The sequence below is a fragment of the Heterocephalus glaber genome, unplaced genomic scaffold, assembly GCF_053883595.1.
Source record: "Heterocephalus glaber isolate CG9 unplaced genomic scaffold, H.glaber_assembly_v1.0 deba00001531, whole genome shotgun sequence".
In the NCBI taxonomy this organism is placed as follows: domain Eukaryota; kingdom Metazoa; phylum Chordata; class Mammalia; order Rodentia; family Bathyergidae; genus Heterocephalus; species Heterocephalus glaber.
In genome coordinates this window covers 20335388-20355773 of record NW_028258329.1, presented here as the reverse complement: position 1 = coordinate 20355773, position 20386 = coordinate 20335388, and the positions used below count along the sequence as shown (strand labels likewise).

Sequence of the window (20386 nt, the reverse complement as noted above, 5' to 3'; positions counted from 1 at the left end):
GAATGGTCAGATCATCCAGGGACTTGTAGATCAGGGTAAAGACTTGGTGACTATCCTAAAAGCAGCAGGAAGCTCTAAGTTTTCCATGAAGGGGAAAGTGATGCAGTCCTACTAGGAGGGTACTCTGTCAGGGGATCATTTGGGAGGCAGTCTGGTCCTCTTGCATTTGGGGCAAGTTTCATGATCTATCCCCTCAACAGTCTGATCCTGCTGGAGGGCTGTCCCAAGGACTGTGTCCTGGTATGGTTGAAGCACATCTGAGGTGTGACAGCATGAGATGTGCACTGGCTGCCCCCTGCTCACTCTGTGCTCTCCTCTCATCCCTGCAGCTGGAAGTACTGACCAACCTGGCCAATGAGACCAACATCCCTACTGTCCTACGGGAATTCCAGGTACTGGGCAGCAGGTCCCAAATGCATTGCCCTTCAGATCCTGGGCTCCCTGACAACTGCCCCAGTGGGTCACACCTTCTAAGAGCCCAAAGCAAGAGGAATGATTATCTTAGGTCCTCTTCCAGTGGGAATATCGTGGCTGGGGCTGGGGCTGGGGTATGATTCTCTCTCCCAAGATTTAGTCTCTGGCATGACAGGTAGGAAAACAACAGTCTTCCTGTGGGTCATGCTCAAATCTGCAGTGACCGAGGGGTCACTGCTTACTGGGGCTTCTCTGTCACCATCCCACAGACCTACATTCGAAGCATGGATAAAGATTTTGTGGCGGCCACTATCCAGGCCATTGGACGCTGTGCAACTAACATAGGCCGGGTGCGTGACACCTGCCTCAACGGCCTGGTGCAGCTTCTGTCCAACCGTGATGGTCAGTGCTTGCCTCTCCTTGTGCCCAGTCCCAGTGCTTTGTGAGCATCTGTATGTTTGACCCCGCTGTCTGTCTAGGCACAGTGTGTGTCTGTTGATCTGTCTATCTCAGTTAGTGTCCAGGTATCCCTGTGCCTCTGAGGGCTGTCCCCAGGTGTGGTCATACTCTCTGTCATTCCCTAGAGCTGGTGGTCGCAGAGTCTGTGGTGGTCATCAAGAAGCTGCTGCAGATGCAGCCAGCACAGCACGGAGAGATCATCAAACACCTGGCAAAGCTCACAGACAACATCCAGGTGAGGGAGCCCCATGTTTCCTGCCCCCCCACATTGCCCCCATGATTTAAAAACCCTACATATAAATACTGTGACCTTATCAGAATCAACTTCTACACCTTCCACATTGTCTCTGTGAGGTATTCAGTGGGAAGAGAGAGAGAGAGAGAAAGAGAGACACAGACAGACACTGGACCATATGACCCTGGCCTTGTTGGCCAAGATTTGCCTCCCCTTTGGATTCCTCCCTGAGCTTCACAGCTTGCACTTTCACCATGTTTTCTCCTTAAAGTTCCGGCTAGGGATGGCTGGCTGACCAGGCACTGCTGCATTGAAACATTCACACATAGCCTTCCTGAAAATGCAGAAAGAGTAACATTGTAAAGCTTGGAGAGTTCAGTGAATCCAGAAAAATCAGCCTATTAAATCATGACTTACATTGGTGTCCTAGTGAAATGCTCAGGAAGAGGGGAGATGCTCTCCCAGAAATGCTCACTTTCCTGTGCCCCTCCCCCTGCTCCTCCCAATTCCAGACAACAGGCCAGCACAGATGGGAGGAGTGCCTGGTGGTCCCCATTGCCACCCACACTGCCACATTTGCCCTAGTCCTAACTCCTCTCCCATGCCCACAGGTGCCCATGGCACGAGCCAGCATCCTATGGCTCATTGGTGAGTACTGTGAGCATGTCCCCAAGATTGCACCTGATGTTCTGAGAAAAATGGCCAAGTCGTTCACTGCAGAAGAGGATATCGTCAAGCTGCAGGTCATCAACCTGGCCGCCAAGCTCTACCTGACTAACTCTAAGCAGGTAAAGATTGACAGCTGTGGCCCCATTCTCTGGTTCCCAGAAACTGCCGTAGGCAATACTCTTTGGCTCTCCCCAGGCAGGCCCGAACTCCAGGCTCTCTGAAAGGGAGACTCGGGGCAGGTGGCTAGTCTGCCCAGCTAACCAGGGCTACCCTAGTGTCTATGGCTATTCTGGGGAGACAGGCTTGCTGTCTTCCTGTAGGAGTATCCCTGTCAGCCACCTTCAGAAGAGGGGCTGTGAAGAACCACACTTGCCTGGGGCTAAGGGAAGGGGCCAGTAGTGAACAGCATTGATGGGAGAATGTGCATCCCAGGAGACTTGGGCTGTGCTTCCAACCGAAGCAGAGTGATGCTGGGCCAAATGGTGTCAGGGAAGAGGGGGAGTCTCTGCTGGTATGGTGGCCACTGTCAGTCCCTAGGCGACATGCTACAAGAGTTAGCACAGTCAAGGATGAGGCTTAATTGAGCAGAAACATTAGAGTGTTAAACACCTCTTGGGTGTTTGTCATCTCCTGAGATGGCACTCGGGTAGTCTAAGAATAAAGTGTCACATTCAGAGCTTTTCAAGGCATCAGAGGCACCAAACACCACAATAGCTCTACCTTCACTATCCCATTGGGTCAGCAAACTGCTGCATCTGGGACAAACCTGGCTTGCTGCCTGTTTTTGTAAAATTCTGTAAAAGTTTTTCTGTGGCTGCTTTTGTGCCATAGTGGCAGAGCTGACAGGTTGAAACAGTCTGTATGGCCCACAAAGCCTAAGATAATTTTCTCTGGCCCTTTATAGAAAATGTTCAAGAGTCCTTGAAGGAAAACACCTGGGTCACTTGGGAGGCTGAGGCAGGAGGATTGCCACAAGTTCAAGGCCAGCCTGGGCTACATAGTGAGTTCAGGGCCAGCCTGAACTACAAAGGGAGACCCTGCCTCAAAAAACAAAAAAGAAAATACCTGGATAGAGGGCTGGGATCAGAAGGAGGCCTGTGCCTTCCCAGCCTGAAGGGGGCTCCTTTGCAGTTCCATGGGAGTCTTTCGATGGTGGCACATGGCTTCTTCAGTGGCCACTGATATTTGGTGGCTACCGGGGGCCCCAGGGACTCAAGCTAGCTAAGCAGGGCCTCCAGGTGCTGGGACTCTTGCCAGGACCCAGAAATGACAGTAGCTAGACGTGGGGGCAACAAGGCACTGATCTGTGGATGCTGGGATTATAGGGAAGCAGGTGAAGAAAGAGAAGGTAGAGAGAAAGCAGTGTAGGGCAGTGTTCAGCCATCAGCCAGTTGTCTTTGTGCTGCCTTTGTTCAGATGGAGGAAGGAGCAGGTTGATGAAGCAGCTTGGGTGGGGAGATGCTGGGAGTGGGGGGCCTCATGGCCAGGACTGAGCAGGTCCCGAGCCCCAGGATGCTGAGTGAGGCTAGCATATTTTCAGTCTGGCCGGCTCACGTGGCATTTCCCCAGGTTGTCACTGTTAACTACATGTACATTTGTTCATTCATTTATCTAACACACATTTCCTGAGCGCCTACTGCTTGCTTGTCAAGTAGGAGAAATAGCACAAAAATAGACTTTTTAAACAGAGCAGGAAGAGCTGTAGTCCTAGGCAAGACACTAGTGGTCCAGCCCCCATCCGAGTAGCCAGGGTGTGCCATCCAGACAGATAACCCTGAACCCAGGGTGGGTCTTTACAAGAAACAGGCTGCTTAGAGTGGTCTCTTGCTTCAGCGCAGAGAACTTTTGTCCCCTCTTTCTTCCCAGGCTGTCTGAGGGTGGTGGAGAAAGGGGAAGCCCTCTGTACTAGGAGGGATGCAGTCAGTATGTACACAACAGTCAGGATATCTTTGTAAAACAACAGCAGAGCTTATCCCCATCCAGGGACCAAGGTGGTGGCCTTCATCTGCTACAAGGCCACGGCAGCCACAGTCATCCTCCCACTTTCATGGTCCCACCTGCGGTTTGCTCTGATCTCATTAGCAACTTCAGGGGAAGATCAAGGCCTCTAAAACCCCTAGGCTACTCAGACTCCGCGTGGGTTGATAGGGGGCATCTCCTGCCAAACAGATCCCTGTTTATCCATTTCTTTTTGTTGTCTAGTTTCCCTATGGGTGGGGGGGGGAGAAACTGTGGGTTCCAGCAGAATGCTCCAGCCTCTACTCAGCCATCCCAGGGTGGAGACAGACAGACCAGGCCTGGGGGTGGGGGAGTGGGACCCAGAAGGAAGAGTCCAAAAGAGCAACCTCTTTTGTTGGCCCAAAGCAGTTGTGAGAGTCGGGTAGGAGCCAGAGCCCGGAGCCCTGGCAGGTAGGGCAGGAAAGTTGGATGAGAAGCTGGTGAGGAGAAGCTCTGCCTGGAGCTGTCTGCCAGAAGCAGCTAAACCCAAGCCTGCTGTGTCCTGCCCTCTCTGTTGGGTGCTGTGACACTGCCTCCATTTCCCCAGACCAAGCTGCTGACCCAGTATGTGCTGAGCCTGGCCAAGTACGACCAGAACTATGATATCCGCGACCGAGCACGCTTCACCAGGCAGCTCATTGTCCCCTCTGAGCAGGGCGGGGCCCTCAGCCGCCATGCCAAGAAGCTCTTCCTGGCACCCAAGCCAGCCCCAGTCTTGGAGTCCTCCTTCAAAGGTGGGAGCTGAAACTAGGGGTGGCCCCTGGGGGCAGATGAGAACTGACCAGGGCCCCAGCCCTTGGTTCCGGGCACCAGGCTTCTGCAGGCAGAACACCTAGTGAGAAGCTAGTGCTGGTCCCTTTGTCCCTCCTGTGGCACCCAGGGCTCACTATCCCCACCACAGCCACTGCTAGTATTGTCTCACCTGAGCATCTGCCTCCCTGTCAGGCCTGAGGTCCTGGGTCCTCTCCTCCCTGGCTCTCCTTTCTATCTGGCTCCCTAGGCAGGCTCTAGGCTTGGGAATCTTGTTGAATGCCAAGGCCCCAGGAAAGCAGGAAGTAAAACAGCATACAAGAAAGAGGTGAATGGATAAGGGTCTTGAGAACACAGTTGTCTGCACTGTGTGCCAAGTCACTTGAGGTTAGCCGCAACCCGCAGTCCCTGGCCTTCAGCCTCACCTCTGTTCCTGGGCCTGGCCAGGAGGGGAGTATCCTCTAGCTACCCCTTTGGAACCCAGGAACCAAAGCCAGGTACTTGCACAGGGGAGAAGCTGAGCTCTCCAGCTGCTTTTTTTCAGTCTTTTTCCTGGACCTCAGGAATAAGGAAATTGGAGTGGGATGGAGAACAGCTTTGAAACCTCATGAGATGGCCATCACTGTCTTTACCTGCACGTGTTTGGGCTGCTCTCCTATACCACCAGCCCAACTTCTAACCCTGACTACCCTCCACGGAGGCCAGAGCCAGGCCAGACTCCATGACCCAGGCTGGCCAGCCTCTCATTTACAACTGTTACCCTATTCCCTGACCCTGGCCTCGCTCCCACACCTGACTGTGCCCTGGAAGTGAAGTCACCCCACGTGTTGTCCTCTCCACCAACCAGAGCAGACAATCCAGCAGCATCTCTGGGCCAGCAACTCCTGCCTATCTCTGCAGTCCACCTGCCCCCCTCCCTGGTCCCTGCCCTGTCCTCCTAGCATGGGGGCCTACAGTGTAGTCAGGGTGCAAGAACCAGCAGGGGATACATCTATTTCCTCCCACTGGCCATCTAGGGAGTCCCAACCAGAGTCACCACCCAGGGACAGCTCTAGGACATTTTTCACTGCCACTGCTGTCCTGACTTCTAAACCTGTCCTCAGACCGGGACCACTTTCAGCTGGGCTCACTGTCCCACCTACTCAATGCGAAGGCCACAGGCTACCAAGAGCTCCCAGACTGGCCAGAGGAAGCCCCTGACCCATCTGTGCGCAATGTGGAGGTCAGCAAGGCCATGGGGTGGACTTATGTGTGTGTGTGGTGGGGGACAGGAAGCAGGGAGCCCTGGCAATGCTGCCAGCCCTCCTGACAGCCTCCTACACACAGGAAGAAGACCTCTCTCTTATTGAGACCCACATGGGCCTATTGGGCGAATACACTGAGGTCCCCTGTGTGTTCCGTGTGCTCTCCTCTCCCACTCCTGTGTGCTGCACCTTGCCTTCTTACTATACTGCTTTCCCCTCTGTGGGCAGTCTCCCCTCCACTCTGTGGAGTAGGCCTCTCTCCTTCTCCCCTACTCCATTTCCTTTTGGGGACAGGACTGGGTAGGGCCTGAAGAAGAGGTGTGATGAAGGGTGAGAAGGGCCTGTCCTTTTCTGCTCCACTCCAACCTTGAGGTAATGAGCCCCCTCACCTCATCTCCAGGTACCAGAATGGACCAAGTGCTCAAATCGGGAGAAAAGGAAGGAGAAGGAAAAGCCCTTCTATTCGGACTCTGAGGGGGAGTCAGGCCCCACGGAGTCTGCAGACAGTGGTGAGATGGGCAGGGGCTCCTGCGCATGTGTCTGTGTGGTTGTGGGCAAGGGACACCATTGTGAGGGCTGTATGTGCGTGTGCACAGGTGCAGCACCTCCTCTTTTCCTGTGAGCCCATCTGTGTCCTTGTCATATCCAGTTGGCATCCAGGGCCAGGAACAGGTGATGGGGACTTAAGCTTCAGTGCCATCTGAAGCTGGGAGTCCAGGCATTGGCTTGGGGCTGGAGAGGCCTGACATTATCTCTCCGCAGAGCCGGAGTCTGAGAGCGAGTCAGAAAGTAAGAGCAGCAGCGAGAGCGGCTCTGAGGAGTCCAGCAGTGAGTCAGATGAGGACCAGGGTGAGGATGAAGACAAGGGGAGAGGCAGCGAGAGGTAAGGTGCAACCAGCCAGGTGGTTGATGGGATTCAGGGGTCTCTCCTGGGAAAGGCAAATGCTCAGACTTAGCAGTCCCCCAGGAGGCTCCTAGTGCCACCCAAGTTGCTGGAGGCTAGCAGTCCCAGGTCCCCTTGGCCACCTTCATTGTTCCCAGCTTCCCCTGCTCTTCTGGGAGGCAAAGTAGGGGTGTCATGTGCAGGCTGGGCCTGAGCCTGCTTTCCACTCTCCTCCAGTGAGCAGAGTGAGGAGGAAGGTGAGAAGAAGAGGAAGAAAAGGAAAAAGGTGCTGGTGGAGCACGGAGAAGGCTCATCCTCAGACGAGGGCAGCGATTCCAGTAGCAGCTCCTCAGACTCGGAGATGACCTCGGAGTCTGAGGAGGAGCAGGCGGAGCCTGCCTCATGGAGGAAGAAAACAGTAAGGGCCTACTGGGCTTCCTGGCCCAGCCCAGACTTCTGGAAGGGACCGGGTGCACCCTTGCAGGTACTCGGCCCACTCTTCTCTTTCAGCCTCCCAGCAGCAAGAGTGCCCCTGCAGCCAAGGAAGTCTCCCTGCTGGACCTAGAGGACTGTGAGCTGGCTGGGGAAGTCGCGGGGAAGGAGGCGGGAGGTCTGCAGTTGGGGTCTAGAGTGGTGCAGTATTTTACGGGGAGCCACCAGCCCTGTGCGTCTCGCTGTCCGTGGTGCTGAATGATCCACCTTGTGGCCCAACCTGCCTCTCCCTCATCGCAGTCTTCCTTATCTCCTCTCAGATACCCCTTCCAGTGTCCAGCCTGTGTCTCCTCCCACTGTTGTGTCCACCAGTCTGGCTACTGACCTGGAGGGCCTGACACTCACAGATTCCTCTCTGGTGCCCTCTGTGAGTAGGATGGGGAAGGGACACGGCTGGGACAGGGTGACATCTCTGTGTCACCTTTTACCATGTGGCTTTGTATGTGTGGGGAGGTGTAGTGGAGGGATGGCCCTAGGTGGAGGCAAGGCTGGGTGACTGTCCCCTCTTCTTATGTCTGTACTCCTCCACTCCAGCTGCTGAGCCCAGTGCCGGGCGTGGGGAGGCAGGAGCTGCTGCACCGGGTAGCTGGCGAGGGGCTGGCTGTGGACTATGCCTTCAGCCGCCAGCCTTTCTCTGGGGACCCCCACATGGTGTCTGTGCATATCTACTTCTCTAACAGCTCTGAGACCCCCATCAAAGGCCTGCACATGGGCACCCCTAAACTGCCTGCAGGCATCAGCATCCAAGAATTTCCTGAAATAGGTACAGAAGGGGTTTGGGTGGGGTATAGGTGTTACTCCTGGGCAGAGTCAGTCTTTCTGTGGTCACTCATGGCCTTTTTGAGCCAAGCCAGAGGCACAGGTGTGACACCTAACACGATCCACGCTCTGGTGGATAAAGACAGATGAGGAAAGAAGCAAGTTCACATCAGGGCGGGAGGTACGTGCAGCAGAAGCTTGGGGCCTTGGCTGTTTCAGGCCTGACTTAAGCAGGGTGTAGATTTAGGAGAGAGTGAGGAGCCATCTCCCAGGGTCCAGAAAGCAGGGTTCCATGGAGGACAGTCAGCCGTCGGGAAAAAAGAGACCAACTTGGTTTCAGGCCTCTCAGGTGATGGTGCCCTCCCCCCATCACTTCAGAGTCGCTGGCACCTGGAGAATCTGCTACTGCCATAATGGGCATCAATTTCTGTGACTCAACCCAGGCAGCTAACTTCCAGCTGTGGTATGTGTGTAGCTGGTGGTGGGGTGGCAGAGTGGGCTGGAGAGGGCTTGGGGAGAGGAACAGAGGGTGCGTGGGACAGTGGCAGGGCTGGTGGCCTGGCACCCATGTCAAGGCCCAGGTCCACACTCGTGGCCTGCCGCCTCTGTGCCCTGCCTTCAGGTAAGCAGGGGCAGGTGAGGGGAGATACTAGTCTCGCTCCCTCTTCCTCCATCTCCTTGCCAGCACCCAGACACGGCAGTTCTACGTCTCTATTCAGCCTCCAGTTGGGGAGCTGATGGCCCCTGTGTTCATGAGCGAGAACGAGTTCAAGAAGGAACAAGGTGAGTGTTCCATGGTCAGGCGGTGGGAGCCCCACGAAGCTTGCCATAAGCTGGCCGGGTTGGAACCCTGGCTCCTCCATGTAGAGGGAGGCCTTGTAGTCTGTGCTTCCAGCAGAGCCTGGCACACTCTGGTGAGGCTTCAGAGTTTGGACTCTGCCACGCAAAAAAAGTCTAGGCTTGTGAAGTATGGCAGTACATGCTTGTATTCCCAGAACTCTGGGAGGCTGAGGCAGGAGAATTGGAAGTTTAAGTTCAGTCCAGGAAACTTAGGAAATTAGCAAGAACCTGGTTCAAAATTTTTAAAAGGCTGGAGATGTAGCTCAGTACAAAGGCCCTGGGTTCAATTACCAGGGCTAGGAAAAACAGTTTAGCTACATAGTGAGTTCAAGCCAACCTGAACTACATAGTGAGATCCTGTCTCAAAAAACAAAAGTTTAGGCCCATGTTCCAGCTGGGGAAACAGCACATGAAGGGGTGCTGGAGAAGCTTGGTGTTTGGGGTATAGGAGTCCTGAGCACAGGGCAGTAGTAAGAGCAAAGCTGAAAGCATTATGTTAGTCACATTTTTAGCAGCCTGTATGCTATGTTAAAGGATTTCAGTCCCGTTAGCATTTCAGAGTTAAATTCCAAAATAGCATTTTGGAGTTAGACCTTTTGGAGCTGAGAGAGGTATCGTGAAAGATATTATCATGTCTAGCACCATTGTTAGGGGGATGAGGGCTTCGAGACTTCTTTTTCCTAGCAGTGGAGGAGTCATTGAAGGAAGAGCAGGTTCCATCCTCTGCTTCAGAAAGGGGAATCTGCCAATGCTTATAGCTGGGATTGGGAGTGTGAAGAAGAGGGGGCTGCACAAGTGAAGGAAATATGGGCTTCACAAATCCTGGTTTCATTTATGAGCTTGCCACTCACTGGGCATGAGACCTCGGGCTAAATTCTGTGATTACTCATATGGCTCTTGCAGCAGATCTGAGAGACAGTAGGCGACATCAGAGCAGGGTGGGGAGAAGGAAGGCCTAGGGTGGAAGAGAGGTATCAGGAAGAGAGCCATGGACAGTTGCTCTGAGAAAAAGAGAGGGTGGCAGATAAACTGGCTCAAGAATGTCTGGTTTGGATGGTAGGGAGAGAGAGGTATGATGTTCATCTATACCAGGGTTTAGTGCATTTTTTCTGTAATGAGTCATAAAATAAATGTTTTGCTTTGAGGATCACATGGTCTCTCTTGCAGCTGCTTGTAACACAAAAACAGCCACAAATGATGTGTAAATGAATGAGCATGACTGAGATGCTGGAACATAATCCTAAATCACCATATTTATAGACACTGAAATTTTGATTATTTAATTTCCATGTGTTATGAAATATTAATCTTAATGTCAATATCACAGCCATTGCAGAACCCAGACAGGCAGTGGGCTGAATTTGGCCTATAGGCTGTATTTTCCAAACCCTTGACCTAGAAGAAAAAGCAGGCTGGACAAGGGAGGAGGGAAGGTCATGGCTACTTTTGGGGGTTTTTGAAGTTCACTTAGGAAGTTCAGGAGGAGGCGCCAGAGGATTTGTACCCGGGAAGGCTGGAATCAAGAGCACTGAGGTGGGAGTGGAAGCCGGGAGGTGGGTCAAAGAGTTGGGGAACAGGGTAAGAAGCCTGGAGAACCTGCATTCTGCAGAAGAAAAAGGGGTGATATGAGCAGGAGCAGAGAGATATGAGAGGAGAACCAGGAGCACTGCCAAGGCAGAGGGGTGCTTTCAGGTGGCCTTCAGGCCATGATAGGCCAAAACCTTTTGACCCAGCATATGGGAGGCCACTGCCAACCTGAGGGAGAGCAGGGCAGTGCAAGAGAAGGAACAGTGATTGACTGTAGAGGGTTGAGGGAGACCAGAGCGTGAGTCCAGAGATGAAGACCCCTTTGATAAGACTTTGGCTCCAAATGAGGAGGGAGACCAGGCATTGTGTGATGAAGGATCTCCCTTCCAGAAAGGTGTTTTTTTTTTTTTTAAAAAAAAACAGACTCGAACATGGACAGAAGGTACAGTGGAGGATAGGGCCCAAGGACCAGGGAGAGATGTCAGCTCTCTGAAGAAGGGGAAACAGCTGAGGGAGGAGAGGGGCTGAAATGGCTGGTGGTGGGCAGGAGTGCAGAGGACAGCATCCCTAAGGCTGCCTGGAGCTTGTACATGGAGAGGTCAGCATGTGGCTGAGGGGCTCTGGGGTACCGTGAGGGCCTGGGGCTTTAGGGGCTGCTGCTGTGGAGGTGAAGTTGGAAGTCCAGCTGTGAGCCCAGCAGCTACTGTTACCTTTTGGGGTTGGGAAAATGCTGGCCTGGGTTGGAGGCCACCCAGGAAAGACCAAAAGGTGTGGGGGACCTCTGAGAACTCTGGCCACTCCTAAGGGGATGGTGGCCCTAATGTCTACCAGTGGAAAGTTGATCAGTCCCTGATCAACATCATGGACAAAGCCTGGGCCAGCTCTGTGAGGGAAGTAGCCTTCCCTAAGACTGAGGAAGGACCCTGGCCGCCTGTATCCCAACCTGGCCCAGCCTGGAAGAACCTGAGGAGGTGGCCTGGCAAGCAGATGCAGGGCTGGCTTTCCTGCCACCACCACCTCTGCTCTCACCATGACTTTTGTCCCCAGGAAAGCTGACAGGGATGAATGAGATCACTGAGAAACTCATACTGCCAGACACCTGTTGGAGTGATCACATTGTGGTGAAAAAAGTGACTGCCACTGCCAACGTGGGCCGTGTCCCTTGTGGGACATCTGACGAGTACAGGTACTAGCGGTTGCAGGGCCTGGCTGGAATGGTAGCCCTGAGCCCTTTCCAAACCCCTCCTCTCCGGCCACTTCAGGTTTGCGGGGAGGACACTGACCAGCGGGAGCCTGGTCCTGCTGACTCTGGACACCCAGCCAGCTGGCACCGCTCAGGTGACAGTCAACAGTGAGAAGATGGTGATTGGCACCATGCTGGTGAAGGATGTGATCCAAGCTCTGACCCAATGACTCCCAAATGCTGTGATGCTGTGACTTCTTTGGTCCTCACTTGTCCCTCCTCCAGGACATCTGGACTGTTACCCCCGTCAGCCTCCTAATGCCAGATAGGATCTGGGGAGGAGGTCCCCTCATTAGTGTTTACCAGCCTCCCAAATTCCTGAGTGACCTGTACAGAGGAGACAGCAGTTGCTTGCTTCACCCCTCCAAGCTTTCTGTAGTATTCGTGCTGCAAAATATCAATAAATTGTCCTCCGTAGATATTGGCTCACCTGTCCTTCTGATGGGATCAGGCTGAAGTGGTAAGGGTGGCTGTGTTTGGCCCATGACCTTGTTGGGGGTGAGGGGAGGCTGGATTCCCCACAGTGACACTTTTTTTTTTTGGTACTGGGGATCAAACTTGGGACCTTGTGCTTGCGAGGCAGGTGCTGGAACCACTGAGCTAAATCCCCAGCCCCATCGTGACATTATTGTCAGGAGTCTGTAGGTATCTCTGAGATATTCAGCAGGACTGGGAGGCCAAGCCAGAACTTCTGTCCTTTTTATTAGCCCCCGCAGAAGCAAGTCTTCTAAGGCTGGAAGTGCCCCTGGGTTCCCCTTGTGAAGGACTCATCATATGCAGAATTCCTCAGACATAGCAGTTCATCATGCAGTGTGTAGTTCAAAATATGTCAACTATATCAGTGTGGCAGGATTGGGTCCTATTAACATGCAGATTCTGATCAGTGTGGGTCCCTGGTGGGCTGATATTCTGAATTTCTAAGGAGGCAGCTGACAATGCTGCTCCACACACTTTAGTGAGGATTCATCTCCATGCCTACAACAAACCTGGTGGCCACCCGATGCCTTTTCTGGTGAGGAAAGCAGCTAAAGAGCAACAGACGTAAGAGGTGTTCTGTTAGGACTCATCAATTTTCCACAGGCCTTCTCAGAGCCCTTACTACTGTGGATCATGACCACCCCTCCACCCACAGTAGGGGCACAGCCTATAGTGTTGCCCACGCTTGATTATGGCCTTGGAATGACCTATAGAACATTCTGACTGGGTTACAAGGAACATGCTCCAGAGATAGTTTGAGATGCCCAGCTTCTGATCTCCATGACCAAGGCTCTAGATCCATGGCCATACCTCCCCACATCCCTGTCACGTAAGCATCCCTGGGCCAGTCTGCCCACGGGGAAGTCAAGATGAGGCAGGTGTGGCTCACTTTATAGGGAAACAGAACAAAGGCAGTGCCAGGGTACAGCCCTGCCTGTGGCTCTGGGGACTTTCTGGGCTCTGTGGCTCCAGAGAACAGCCTCAGCTGTGGCTTCCCAAGGGGCCTTGGTGCCCTGAATCTCCCTGGGATTGCTGTTTTTGTCACTGCAGGTTGAGATGGGGCTGGCCTACCAGTTGAGAGCCACTTGAATGCCTTTGAATCAGCACAAGGTGATATTCTTAGAAATGTAAACAAGAGGGCCAGGGATTTAGCTCAGTGGTTTCGCCGCCTGCTGCACAAGCGCAAGGACCCAAGTTCGATCCCCAGTACCAAAAAAAAAAAAAAAAAAAAAAAGAAATGTAAACAAGGACCACTAGAGATTCCTTATGGGCCTTTATTTCACACTCATCTCTGGTGGTTATCAGTGTGTAGCCAACCTCCCAAACGGCCCAGTGATCCCTGCTTCCTGGTATGGCACCCTGTGTCATTCCTCTCACATTTCATCAAAGTCGGGTTATGTGAATAACAGGTATTCTGAGATTAGGTTATAAAAGGCATTGCATTTCCATCTGTCTTTCTCTCTGATCATTTGCTTTGGAGAAAGCCAGCTGCTATGTCTTAGACCAATGCTGAAGTCCATGTGACAAGGAATAGAGGCTTTTGCCACGACCCCACTGAGTGAGCTTGGAAGTAGGCTCTCCTGCCCCAAGGAAATCAAATGTCTGTAGTTTTGCTGATGTGAGGACCACCTCATGAAAGATTCCGACTCAGAACCACCAGCTAATAAGGCATTCTTAGATTCCACCCTCAGAAATTGTGTTAAGTTGCTTAGTGCTAGAGGGAACTTAACTGCAATAAAGAACTAATATGATCCAGCCTTTGAGCTGGCTTCTACAGTGCTAGAAAATCCCCAGAGCCTGAGCCTTCAGCCTGCAGCACATGGTGTAGCTGCAGTCTGTGTCTGAGTGGTTCCTTTCCAGCTCAGGAGGCTGCCTGTTAGTAATGTTCAGGTATTGTGTGAGCCTGGTGGTATCACATTGGTAGTTTGAAGTCAGCCACAGTGGAAAGTATTTCTGCCAGGGAAATGAGCAAATACTGTAAGTCCCCAGCCTATGTACAAGGTCCATTCCAGGAGAACATTCGTTAAGTTGGATTCATTCATAATCCGACAAAGTGAGTCTTACACACCACACCTGTGAATCTTACACAGTTCACCTGTGAAAGTTCGTTAACTCAAGTGTTTATTGTACTGTACCGCAAACCACTTGTCCCTTCCCTAGCCAACTGTCATGCACCAGTATTTTATTGCCCTTAATTACTCCCAATCCTTGTCTCTTTAAAAAGTTACAAGCCAGAGTGCGGTGGCCCAGGCCTGTGGTCCCAGTTGAAAGAAGAGGCTTGCATGAGCCCAGGAATTCCAGATCAGCACGGTCAACATAGTAAGAGCCTGTCTCAAAACAAAACTCGAAAAGCTGGGCATGGTGGTACATGCTTGGAATCCTAGCAACTAGGAAGGCTGTGGCAGGAGGATAGCAAGTTCAAGAGCAGCCTGGGGAACTTAGCAAGATTATTTCAAGATAAAAAAATAAAAAGGACTGGACATGCAGCTCAATGGTACAGTACATGCCAAGCATGCTTGAGCTAGGGTTCAATCCCCAGAACTGCCCTCACATAAAAAAACCCCAAAACCTATATTTCAAGTTTAAAGAGTAAAATAGAAGCTGGGCAGGATGGCACACTTGTAATCCCAGTACTCTGGGAGACTGAGGCAGTAAGATCCCAAGTTTAAGCCCTGCTTGGGGAACTTAGCAACTTAGATCCTGTCTCAAAATAAAAGTAATTTTTTGTACCGTGGATCGAACTCAGGACCTTGTGCTTGCAAGGCAGGCATCAGCACCACTGAGCTAAATCCCTGGCCCTAAAAGTAATTTTTAAAAGGGTTGTGAATGTAGCTAAGAGTGAAGGTCCTGCATTTAATCCCCAGTATCTCAAATAAAAAAAAACAACAGCAAACCACCTGTGTACTGATCACACAACTTAAAACTAAAGCATTTATCAATTGCCTTGACCCTCTGCCCATTTCACAAGCTTTCCCCTTCCCACCTGAAGTAAATCATTCTGAATTTTGTTTATCAGTGCCATACACATTTTCAGATAGTTTTAGTACATACAAATATGTTCCTAATAGTATTGTACTGTTACAAGAGTATACTGCACATTTTAAAATATTTTATCAGTGGCCTCTTAGAATCTGTACTCTCCTGCATCTTGCTTTATTTTTTTATTTTTATTTATTTTTTGGTACTGGGGATCAAACTCAGGACCCTGCGCATGAAGGCAGGTGCGGTGCCACTGAGCTAAACCCCTGCCTGCTTTAATTCAATATTGTCATATTGATCTTTATTCCATTTACTTATGGCCTGATTTTCCATATGTATTTTCCATTCCATGACACCACAATTTATTCATTCTCCTACTGGTGGACATTTAAGGTTATTTCGTTTTTGTAACTATAATCAAAACATTGGCCTCAGCAGTGTGGAGAGGACTAGACTCATGGGGTGTGAGGCAGGACAGGCTTTGAAAAGGATCCTGCCAGGATCCCAAGCCCCTAGGGCAGAGAAGCTGAGCTGGTCCCAGCACCCGGGAGGAATCTCCCCCGCTGCCATCCCAAGCTCCGAGGGCAGAGAAGCTGAGCTGGTCCCAGCACCTGGAAGGAAGCTCCCCTGCTGCCATCCCAAGCTCCTAAGGCAGAGAAGGTGAGCTGCACGGGCGCCAAAAGCACCCCCCCCCACCACCGTGGAAATGTGAAGACACATAAGCCTCAAAAACAGACTTCTGGATCACCTACAGCAACCCCAAAGGGAAATGAGATGGAACAATCTGATACTCAACAACCTGGACTCTCTGAACTGGCAACAAAAGAGGATCTGGGAAAAATGAAATCAGAAATAATTACTCAGATAACAGCAAAGATTTTGCTCATGGTGCAAGACATGATTAATAAATCTAGAGAGGACACAGATAAAAAAATAGAGGATCTGAGGAAGATGTTGGAATCCCAACATAAGAAACAAATGGAATCCATAAAACAGATGCAAACAGATTTCCAGGAGATTAAAAACTCCATCGAAAGTCTACTCAGCAGAATGAACCAATGTGAGGATAGAATTTCAGATGTAGAAGAAAAGATTGCAATTAGTGACTAGGAAAAGAAAAACTGCTTTAAAATTGTAAAGGAACATGAGAAATCAATCCAGCAGCTGCTAGACAATGCAAACAAGAATAACATAAGACTGACTGGAGTCAATGAAGAAAGAGGAGAGTGCAGATGACATAAAAAAACTGTTCACAGAAGTGATGGCAGAAAACTTCCCAAGGAGGGGAAAAGACCTTGACATACAGATAAGTGAGGCATATAGGACTCCAAATAGCCTTGATCAAACATGTGTCAAAGTTTCTCTAACCTACTTTCCTTGGAGTGGAATTGCTGGGTCATATATATTTTTTCAGTTTAACTAGATAATGTCAAATTGCTCACCAGAGTACTTCACATCAAGGATGTTTATAGCAGTTTCATTCATAATAGCTCCCAATGTGGGAATATCCAAATTCCAATCAACAAGAGTGGAGAAATCAGTTATGGTATATCAACACCACGGGATATCACATGGGAATAAAAGGACCAAGCTACACGCAACATGGGTATGTTGAAAACAGATATGTTGAGTAAAAGAAGCTAACACATCAAGTTCAGAACAGGCAAATCAATTTATGACAATAACCATTACTTTGGGGTGGAGATTGGGGGAGGGGCTTGATGGAACCTTGTGGGGTGTAGAGTCTATGTCTGGATGTGAATAGTGGCTGAGTGTGTGTGTGTGTGTGTGTGTGTGTGCATATGTGTAGGTAATAAGTCATTGAGCTGTACACTTAAGATGTGTGTGCACTTTATGTACCATACTTTCTTTTTTTGGGTACCAGGGATTGAACTCGGGACCCTGCACTTGTGAGGCAGGTGGTAGCACCACTGAGCTAAATCCCTGGCCCCACTACTATACTTTTCTGAGACAGTTTCTCGTTATGTAGCCCAGGCTGGCCTCAAACTCAAGATCCTCCTGTCTCAGCTTACTGCATGGCTGGGATTAGCTGTGCTTTTATTTTTTACATTAGATAGAAATTGCAGCACTCGGAGATACCCGAAACTAGATCTTTGCAGATTACATATATTGCATATCTACTTCCAGTCTATGGCTTTCCAATAGCATTTAATAAACTAAAATTTTAAATTCAAGTGTGGTCAAATTAAACATCTTCCTTTATATCCTGTTCTTGTTTTAATTTACAAAATTCATCCACAGACTGAGGTATAAAACTGTTCCATGTTCTTTAAAAAATTTTAAAGCTTAAATACATATTCTAAGAGGCCACTGATAGAAAATTTTAAAATGTGCAGTACACTCTTCTTGAAAAGTACAATACTATTACTTAGGAACATATGTGTATGTACTAAAACTACCAAAAAATGTGTATTGTAAATTTACATTTGTGTATGATGAAAATGGAGCTGATCCACTGTCTTTTATTCTACTTAAAAGGAGATGAAAAAAAATGGTTTCTTCTGTACAGGCTTGGTGAAACTTAAGCAGACTGTCACATTCCCTTTTGGTCTTGTGTTTCTCCATGAACCCCCTTCTGCAACCAGGAAATCACTTCCTTTCTTCTTCCAGCTCTCTGCCTGCTGTGGAAGCACTGAACACTTCAGCATGTAAAAAACAATGGGTTGTGGGCTGGGGATATAGCTCAGTGTTACAGTGCTTGTCTGGCATGTGTGAAGCCCTGGGTCTGATTCCTGGCAACTCAAAAACAGAAAAAAAGAAAAGAAAAAAAAAAGACTGCTGGGTCCCTTCTGTTCTGTTCTGCTACAGCATGTATTTAAAACAATGCAGCCACTACAGTTATATTTAAAACCTGCACTGTCAATCTGGGGCTTGACTGCAGAGATGGTGCCAGGCATGGCTGGGCTGAAAGGATTGCTGACTAAGAGAATGGATAATGCCTGTTTGTTCCCACTGCTCTGCCAGTGCAGCTGTGAGGACCAGACCAAGTCATTTAATATCTCCACCCATGCCCCATGGATGGCAGACACCTTCTAGAGACTGTTCTTCCTGTATGACCCGAAGGCCTAACCAAGTGTGGGGCAACATAATACAGGGAACTCTGGCTACTCACAGGGAAGTGTACATATAAAGGTGCTGGTAGGTTTGTTCTCAGGCTATGAAACCAGAAGGCTGCCTGGATTTGAGTCTCAACTCTTGTTGCTAGCTGGGGGGTCCTTGGGTAAATTTTTTTTAGCTTTCATTTTATGGTCTATGGTATGAGGTAATACAGGTAAAGCACTTGGAAATGTGCCAAGCACATAATGAGTACTCAATAAAGATGCCCCATTGTTAACTTGCAGCAGAAAGTTTAGGGAGAGATTCCAGGCAACAAAGATTCCTGGGTCCAGGTCACCTGAATGATGCATTCCCTTTATGTTTTGGAGCTTTGAAATAGGACAGGGCTCCAGAACATCTACTCCCAGTTTCATATCCCCCGACCTGCTCTCATTCTGAGACATGGAATCCAGGGCTTTTGCATGAGTTACATGCCAGCACCACCCCTAAAGTCTGGACTCAAACTTGCAATGCTCTTGCCTCAGCCTCTCAAGTGCTGGGATTATAGTCGTGAGCTACTGCAACAGCTCAGGTTTCACTTTTAGTTTCTGGTTCAGGAAGAACCAACTGTAAGGGATTACGAACTGGCAGCCACATAGGGCCTGTGGACTTAAAAGTCCACATTAACGACTGCACATGTGAAACTATCTGTATGTCCAGCTTTTCTGGGAAGATGCAGCTAGTCTGGGACCTCATTTCTATGTGGAGGAACTTGGTTCCCATGTTATGGAACAGCATGTGGGTGAGGCACTCAAGTGGCCAATCAAGGTACACCACGCTCCTGTGCTGCTGCCAGCTAGGATAAGTACAGAGAGACACCAGGAGGGAGGGTCTCCAGGCAGCTGCTTACCTCGCCCTGCAGTTGTCACCCTCTGTGCCCCTGACCTCAGCAACCAAGGGAAGCTCCTGCTGGAGGTCCCGGGGTGGGCAGCTCAGCCCCATCTGGACTTCTCCAGCATCTGTCCTTATCCTCCTTGTCTTCTCCCCCATTAATCCTGAAACCCTAGATAAGACTGCAGATTATTCGACTATCAACCTAGGAAGAAAGTAGTCTATTTACCTGCGTCCCTCCTCAGCCATGAGATCCAGGCCAGCTTCACCAGCTTGCCAGGAAGGTGGCAGTCCCCATGTTCCCCAACTGCCAGGCAGACCCTTGGGCATACAAGTACTCAGTGTACCACATGAAACAATGCTCAATACTCTGACAACCCGCCCCCCCCAATAGGCTTGAACTCAAGGCCTTCCCATTGAGCTACAACCGAAGCCCCCAGCCCCTTTTCATTTTTGAGACAGGGCTTAAGTCACTAAGTTTCCCAGACTGTATTTGAACTTTCGACCCTCCTGCCTCAGCCTCCCAGGGTGCTGGGATCACAGGTGTGCAACACCATGCCCGACTCCAGTAATACCTTTTTAGAGCCCTGAACTGCCAGTCCGTTCACAATTCTTCCTAGTTTCCAGTTTGCTACAGAATAAAGTCCCTTCACAAACACGAACGTTCTCATCGGTCCGGGTTAGATCCAGCCGTTCGTCCGCCAGGTGCCTGCGCCTCTCCGCCCGCGCTGGGCTCCCCGCCTGGAATGCCGTCCCCGCCTCTGTGCCGCCGGGGCTTCCGGTCCGCTGCAGCCGAGGCCGGGCGCCCATCCTCCCCAGGCCGGAGCTCACACCGCGCTCCGCCTGTGGGAAGCTTCCCTTCCGAGGGCAGCCGAGCGTCGGAGGCGGCTCCAGGGTGAGTTGCGGTGCGGTGGGGACCCCAGGTGTCAGGAGCTTTCCAGAACCCCCGCCACCGGCCCGACCCCCGGAGCTGGGGCCGATCCGGCAGAGAGTGAGGACGGCTGTCACCCGAGGCCACTACAAGAGAAGGCAATACAAGTCCCCGGCTTTCGGACAAAGCGTGCCCTCGCCGTAGGGGCTCACCAGCTCAACCCTGGGGGGAAACACGCCCGTGGGAGGCCGTGCCTCAGAGGGGCCTGCGGTGAGGGAGCGCGCTCAGGTTGAAACCTTCGCCTCACGTCTCAACTGGGTGGGCGGCAGGGGAAGGTCGGGCCGGCTGGAGGGCGGGGGGGGGGCGGGGGGCGGGGCGGGCGCCCGCACAGGTGTCCCGCATCCGGCGGGGGCGGCTCCGGGCTTTATAAGCCTCGGGGCGCGGCGCTGCGCGCGGCCCGCTGCAGAAACAGAGCCACGTGCGTGCGCGTCCCTGCCCGCGCCCGCCGGCCGGTCAGTCAGCCTGGCAGGGCGAGGGCCCGGGCCCCATGGCGTTCCCACCGGTAAGAGCCGCCCGCCGTCAGACCGGTCCGTCACCA

General features: G+C 51.2%; 2 protein-coding genes across 11 annotated transcripts in view; both read left to right on the top strand.

Annotated features, from left to right (window-relative positions):
• Ap3b2 (adaptor related protein complex 3 subunit beta 2) overlaps window positions 1–11932 on the top strand; it is a 31535-nt gene extending 19603 nt beyond the window's left edge. For 3 of the 7 annotated variants that reach the window (XM_004852858.3, XM_021264872.1, XM_021264871.1), the window contains 16 exons: window positions 330–392; window positions 684–816; window positions 999–1108; window positions 1720–1896; window positions 4323–4509; window positions 5629–5747; window positions 6170–6278; window positions 6532–6652; window positions 6890–7070; window positions 7163–7223; window positions 7405–7511; window positions 7679–7907; window positions 8282–8366; window positions 8589–8686; window positions 11318–11456; window positions 11533–11932. In XM_004852858.3, coding sequence (XP_004852915.1) covers window positions 330–392; window positions 684–816; window positions 999–1108; window positions 1720–1896; window positions 4323–4509; window positions 5629–5747; window positions 6170–6278; window positions 6532–6652; window positions 6890–7070; window positions 7163–7223; window positions 7405–7511; window positions 7679–7907; window positions 8282–8366; window positions 8589–8686; window positions 11318–11456; window positions 11533–11683 — 2070 coding nt within the window. In that variant the 3' untranslated portion in view covers window positions 11684–11932. Of the gene's footprint in view, window positions 1–329; window positions 393–683; window positions 817–998; window positions 1109–1719; window positions 1897–4322; window positions 4510–5628; window positions 5748–6169; window positions 6279–6531; window positions 6653–6889; window positions 7071–7162; window positions 7224–7321; window positions 7512–7678; window positions 7908–8243; window positions 8367–8588; window positions 8687–11317; window positions 11457–11532 lie in introns of those variants that run through there. The other 4 variants (XR_002397596.2, XR_002397597.2, XM_021264877.2 and 1 more) reach the window with 4 other exon arrangements.
• A 7696-nt stretch (window positions 11933–19628) lies between these two features.
• Window positions 19629–20386, top strand: part of Cpeb1 (cytoplasmic polyadenylation element binding protein 1) — an 82467-nt gene continuing 81709 nt past the window's right edge. Inside the window, exon 1 of one of the 4 annotated variants that reach the window (XM_013075138.3) lies at window positions 19629–19812. Coding sequence is in view for 1 of the 4 variants with exons in the window: in XM_021264870.2 (XP_021120529.1) it covers window positions 20336–20350 (15 nt within the window). In the remaining 3 variants the exon portion in view is untranslated. Of the gene's footprint in view, window positions 19813–20263; window positions 20351–20386 lie in introns of those variants that run through there. The other 3 variants (XM_087188526.1, XM_087188524.1, XM_021264870.2) reach the window with 3 other exon arrangements.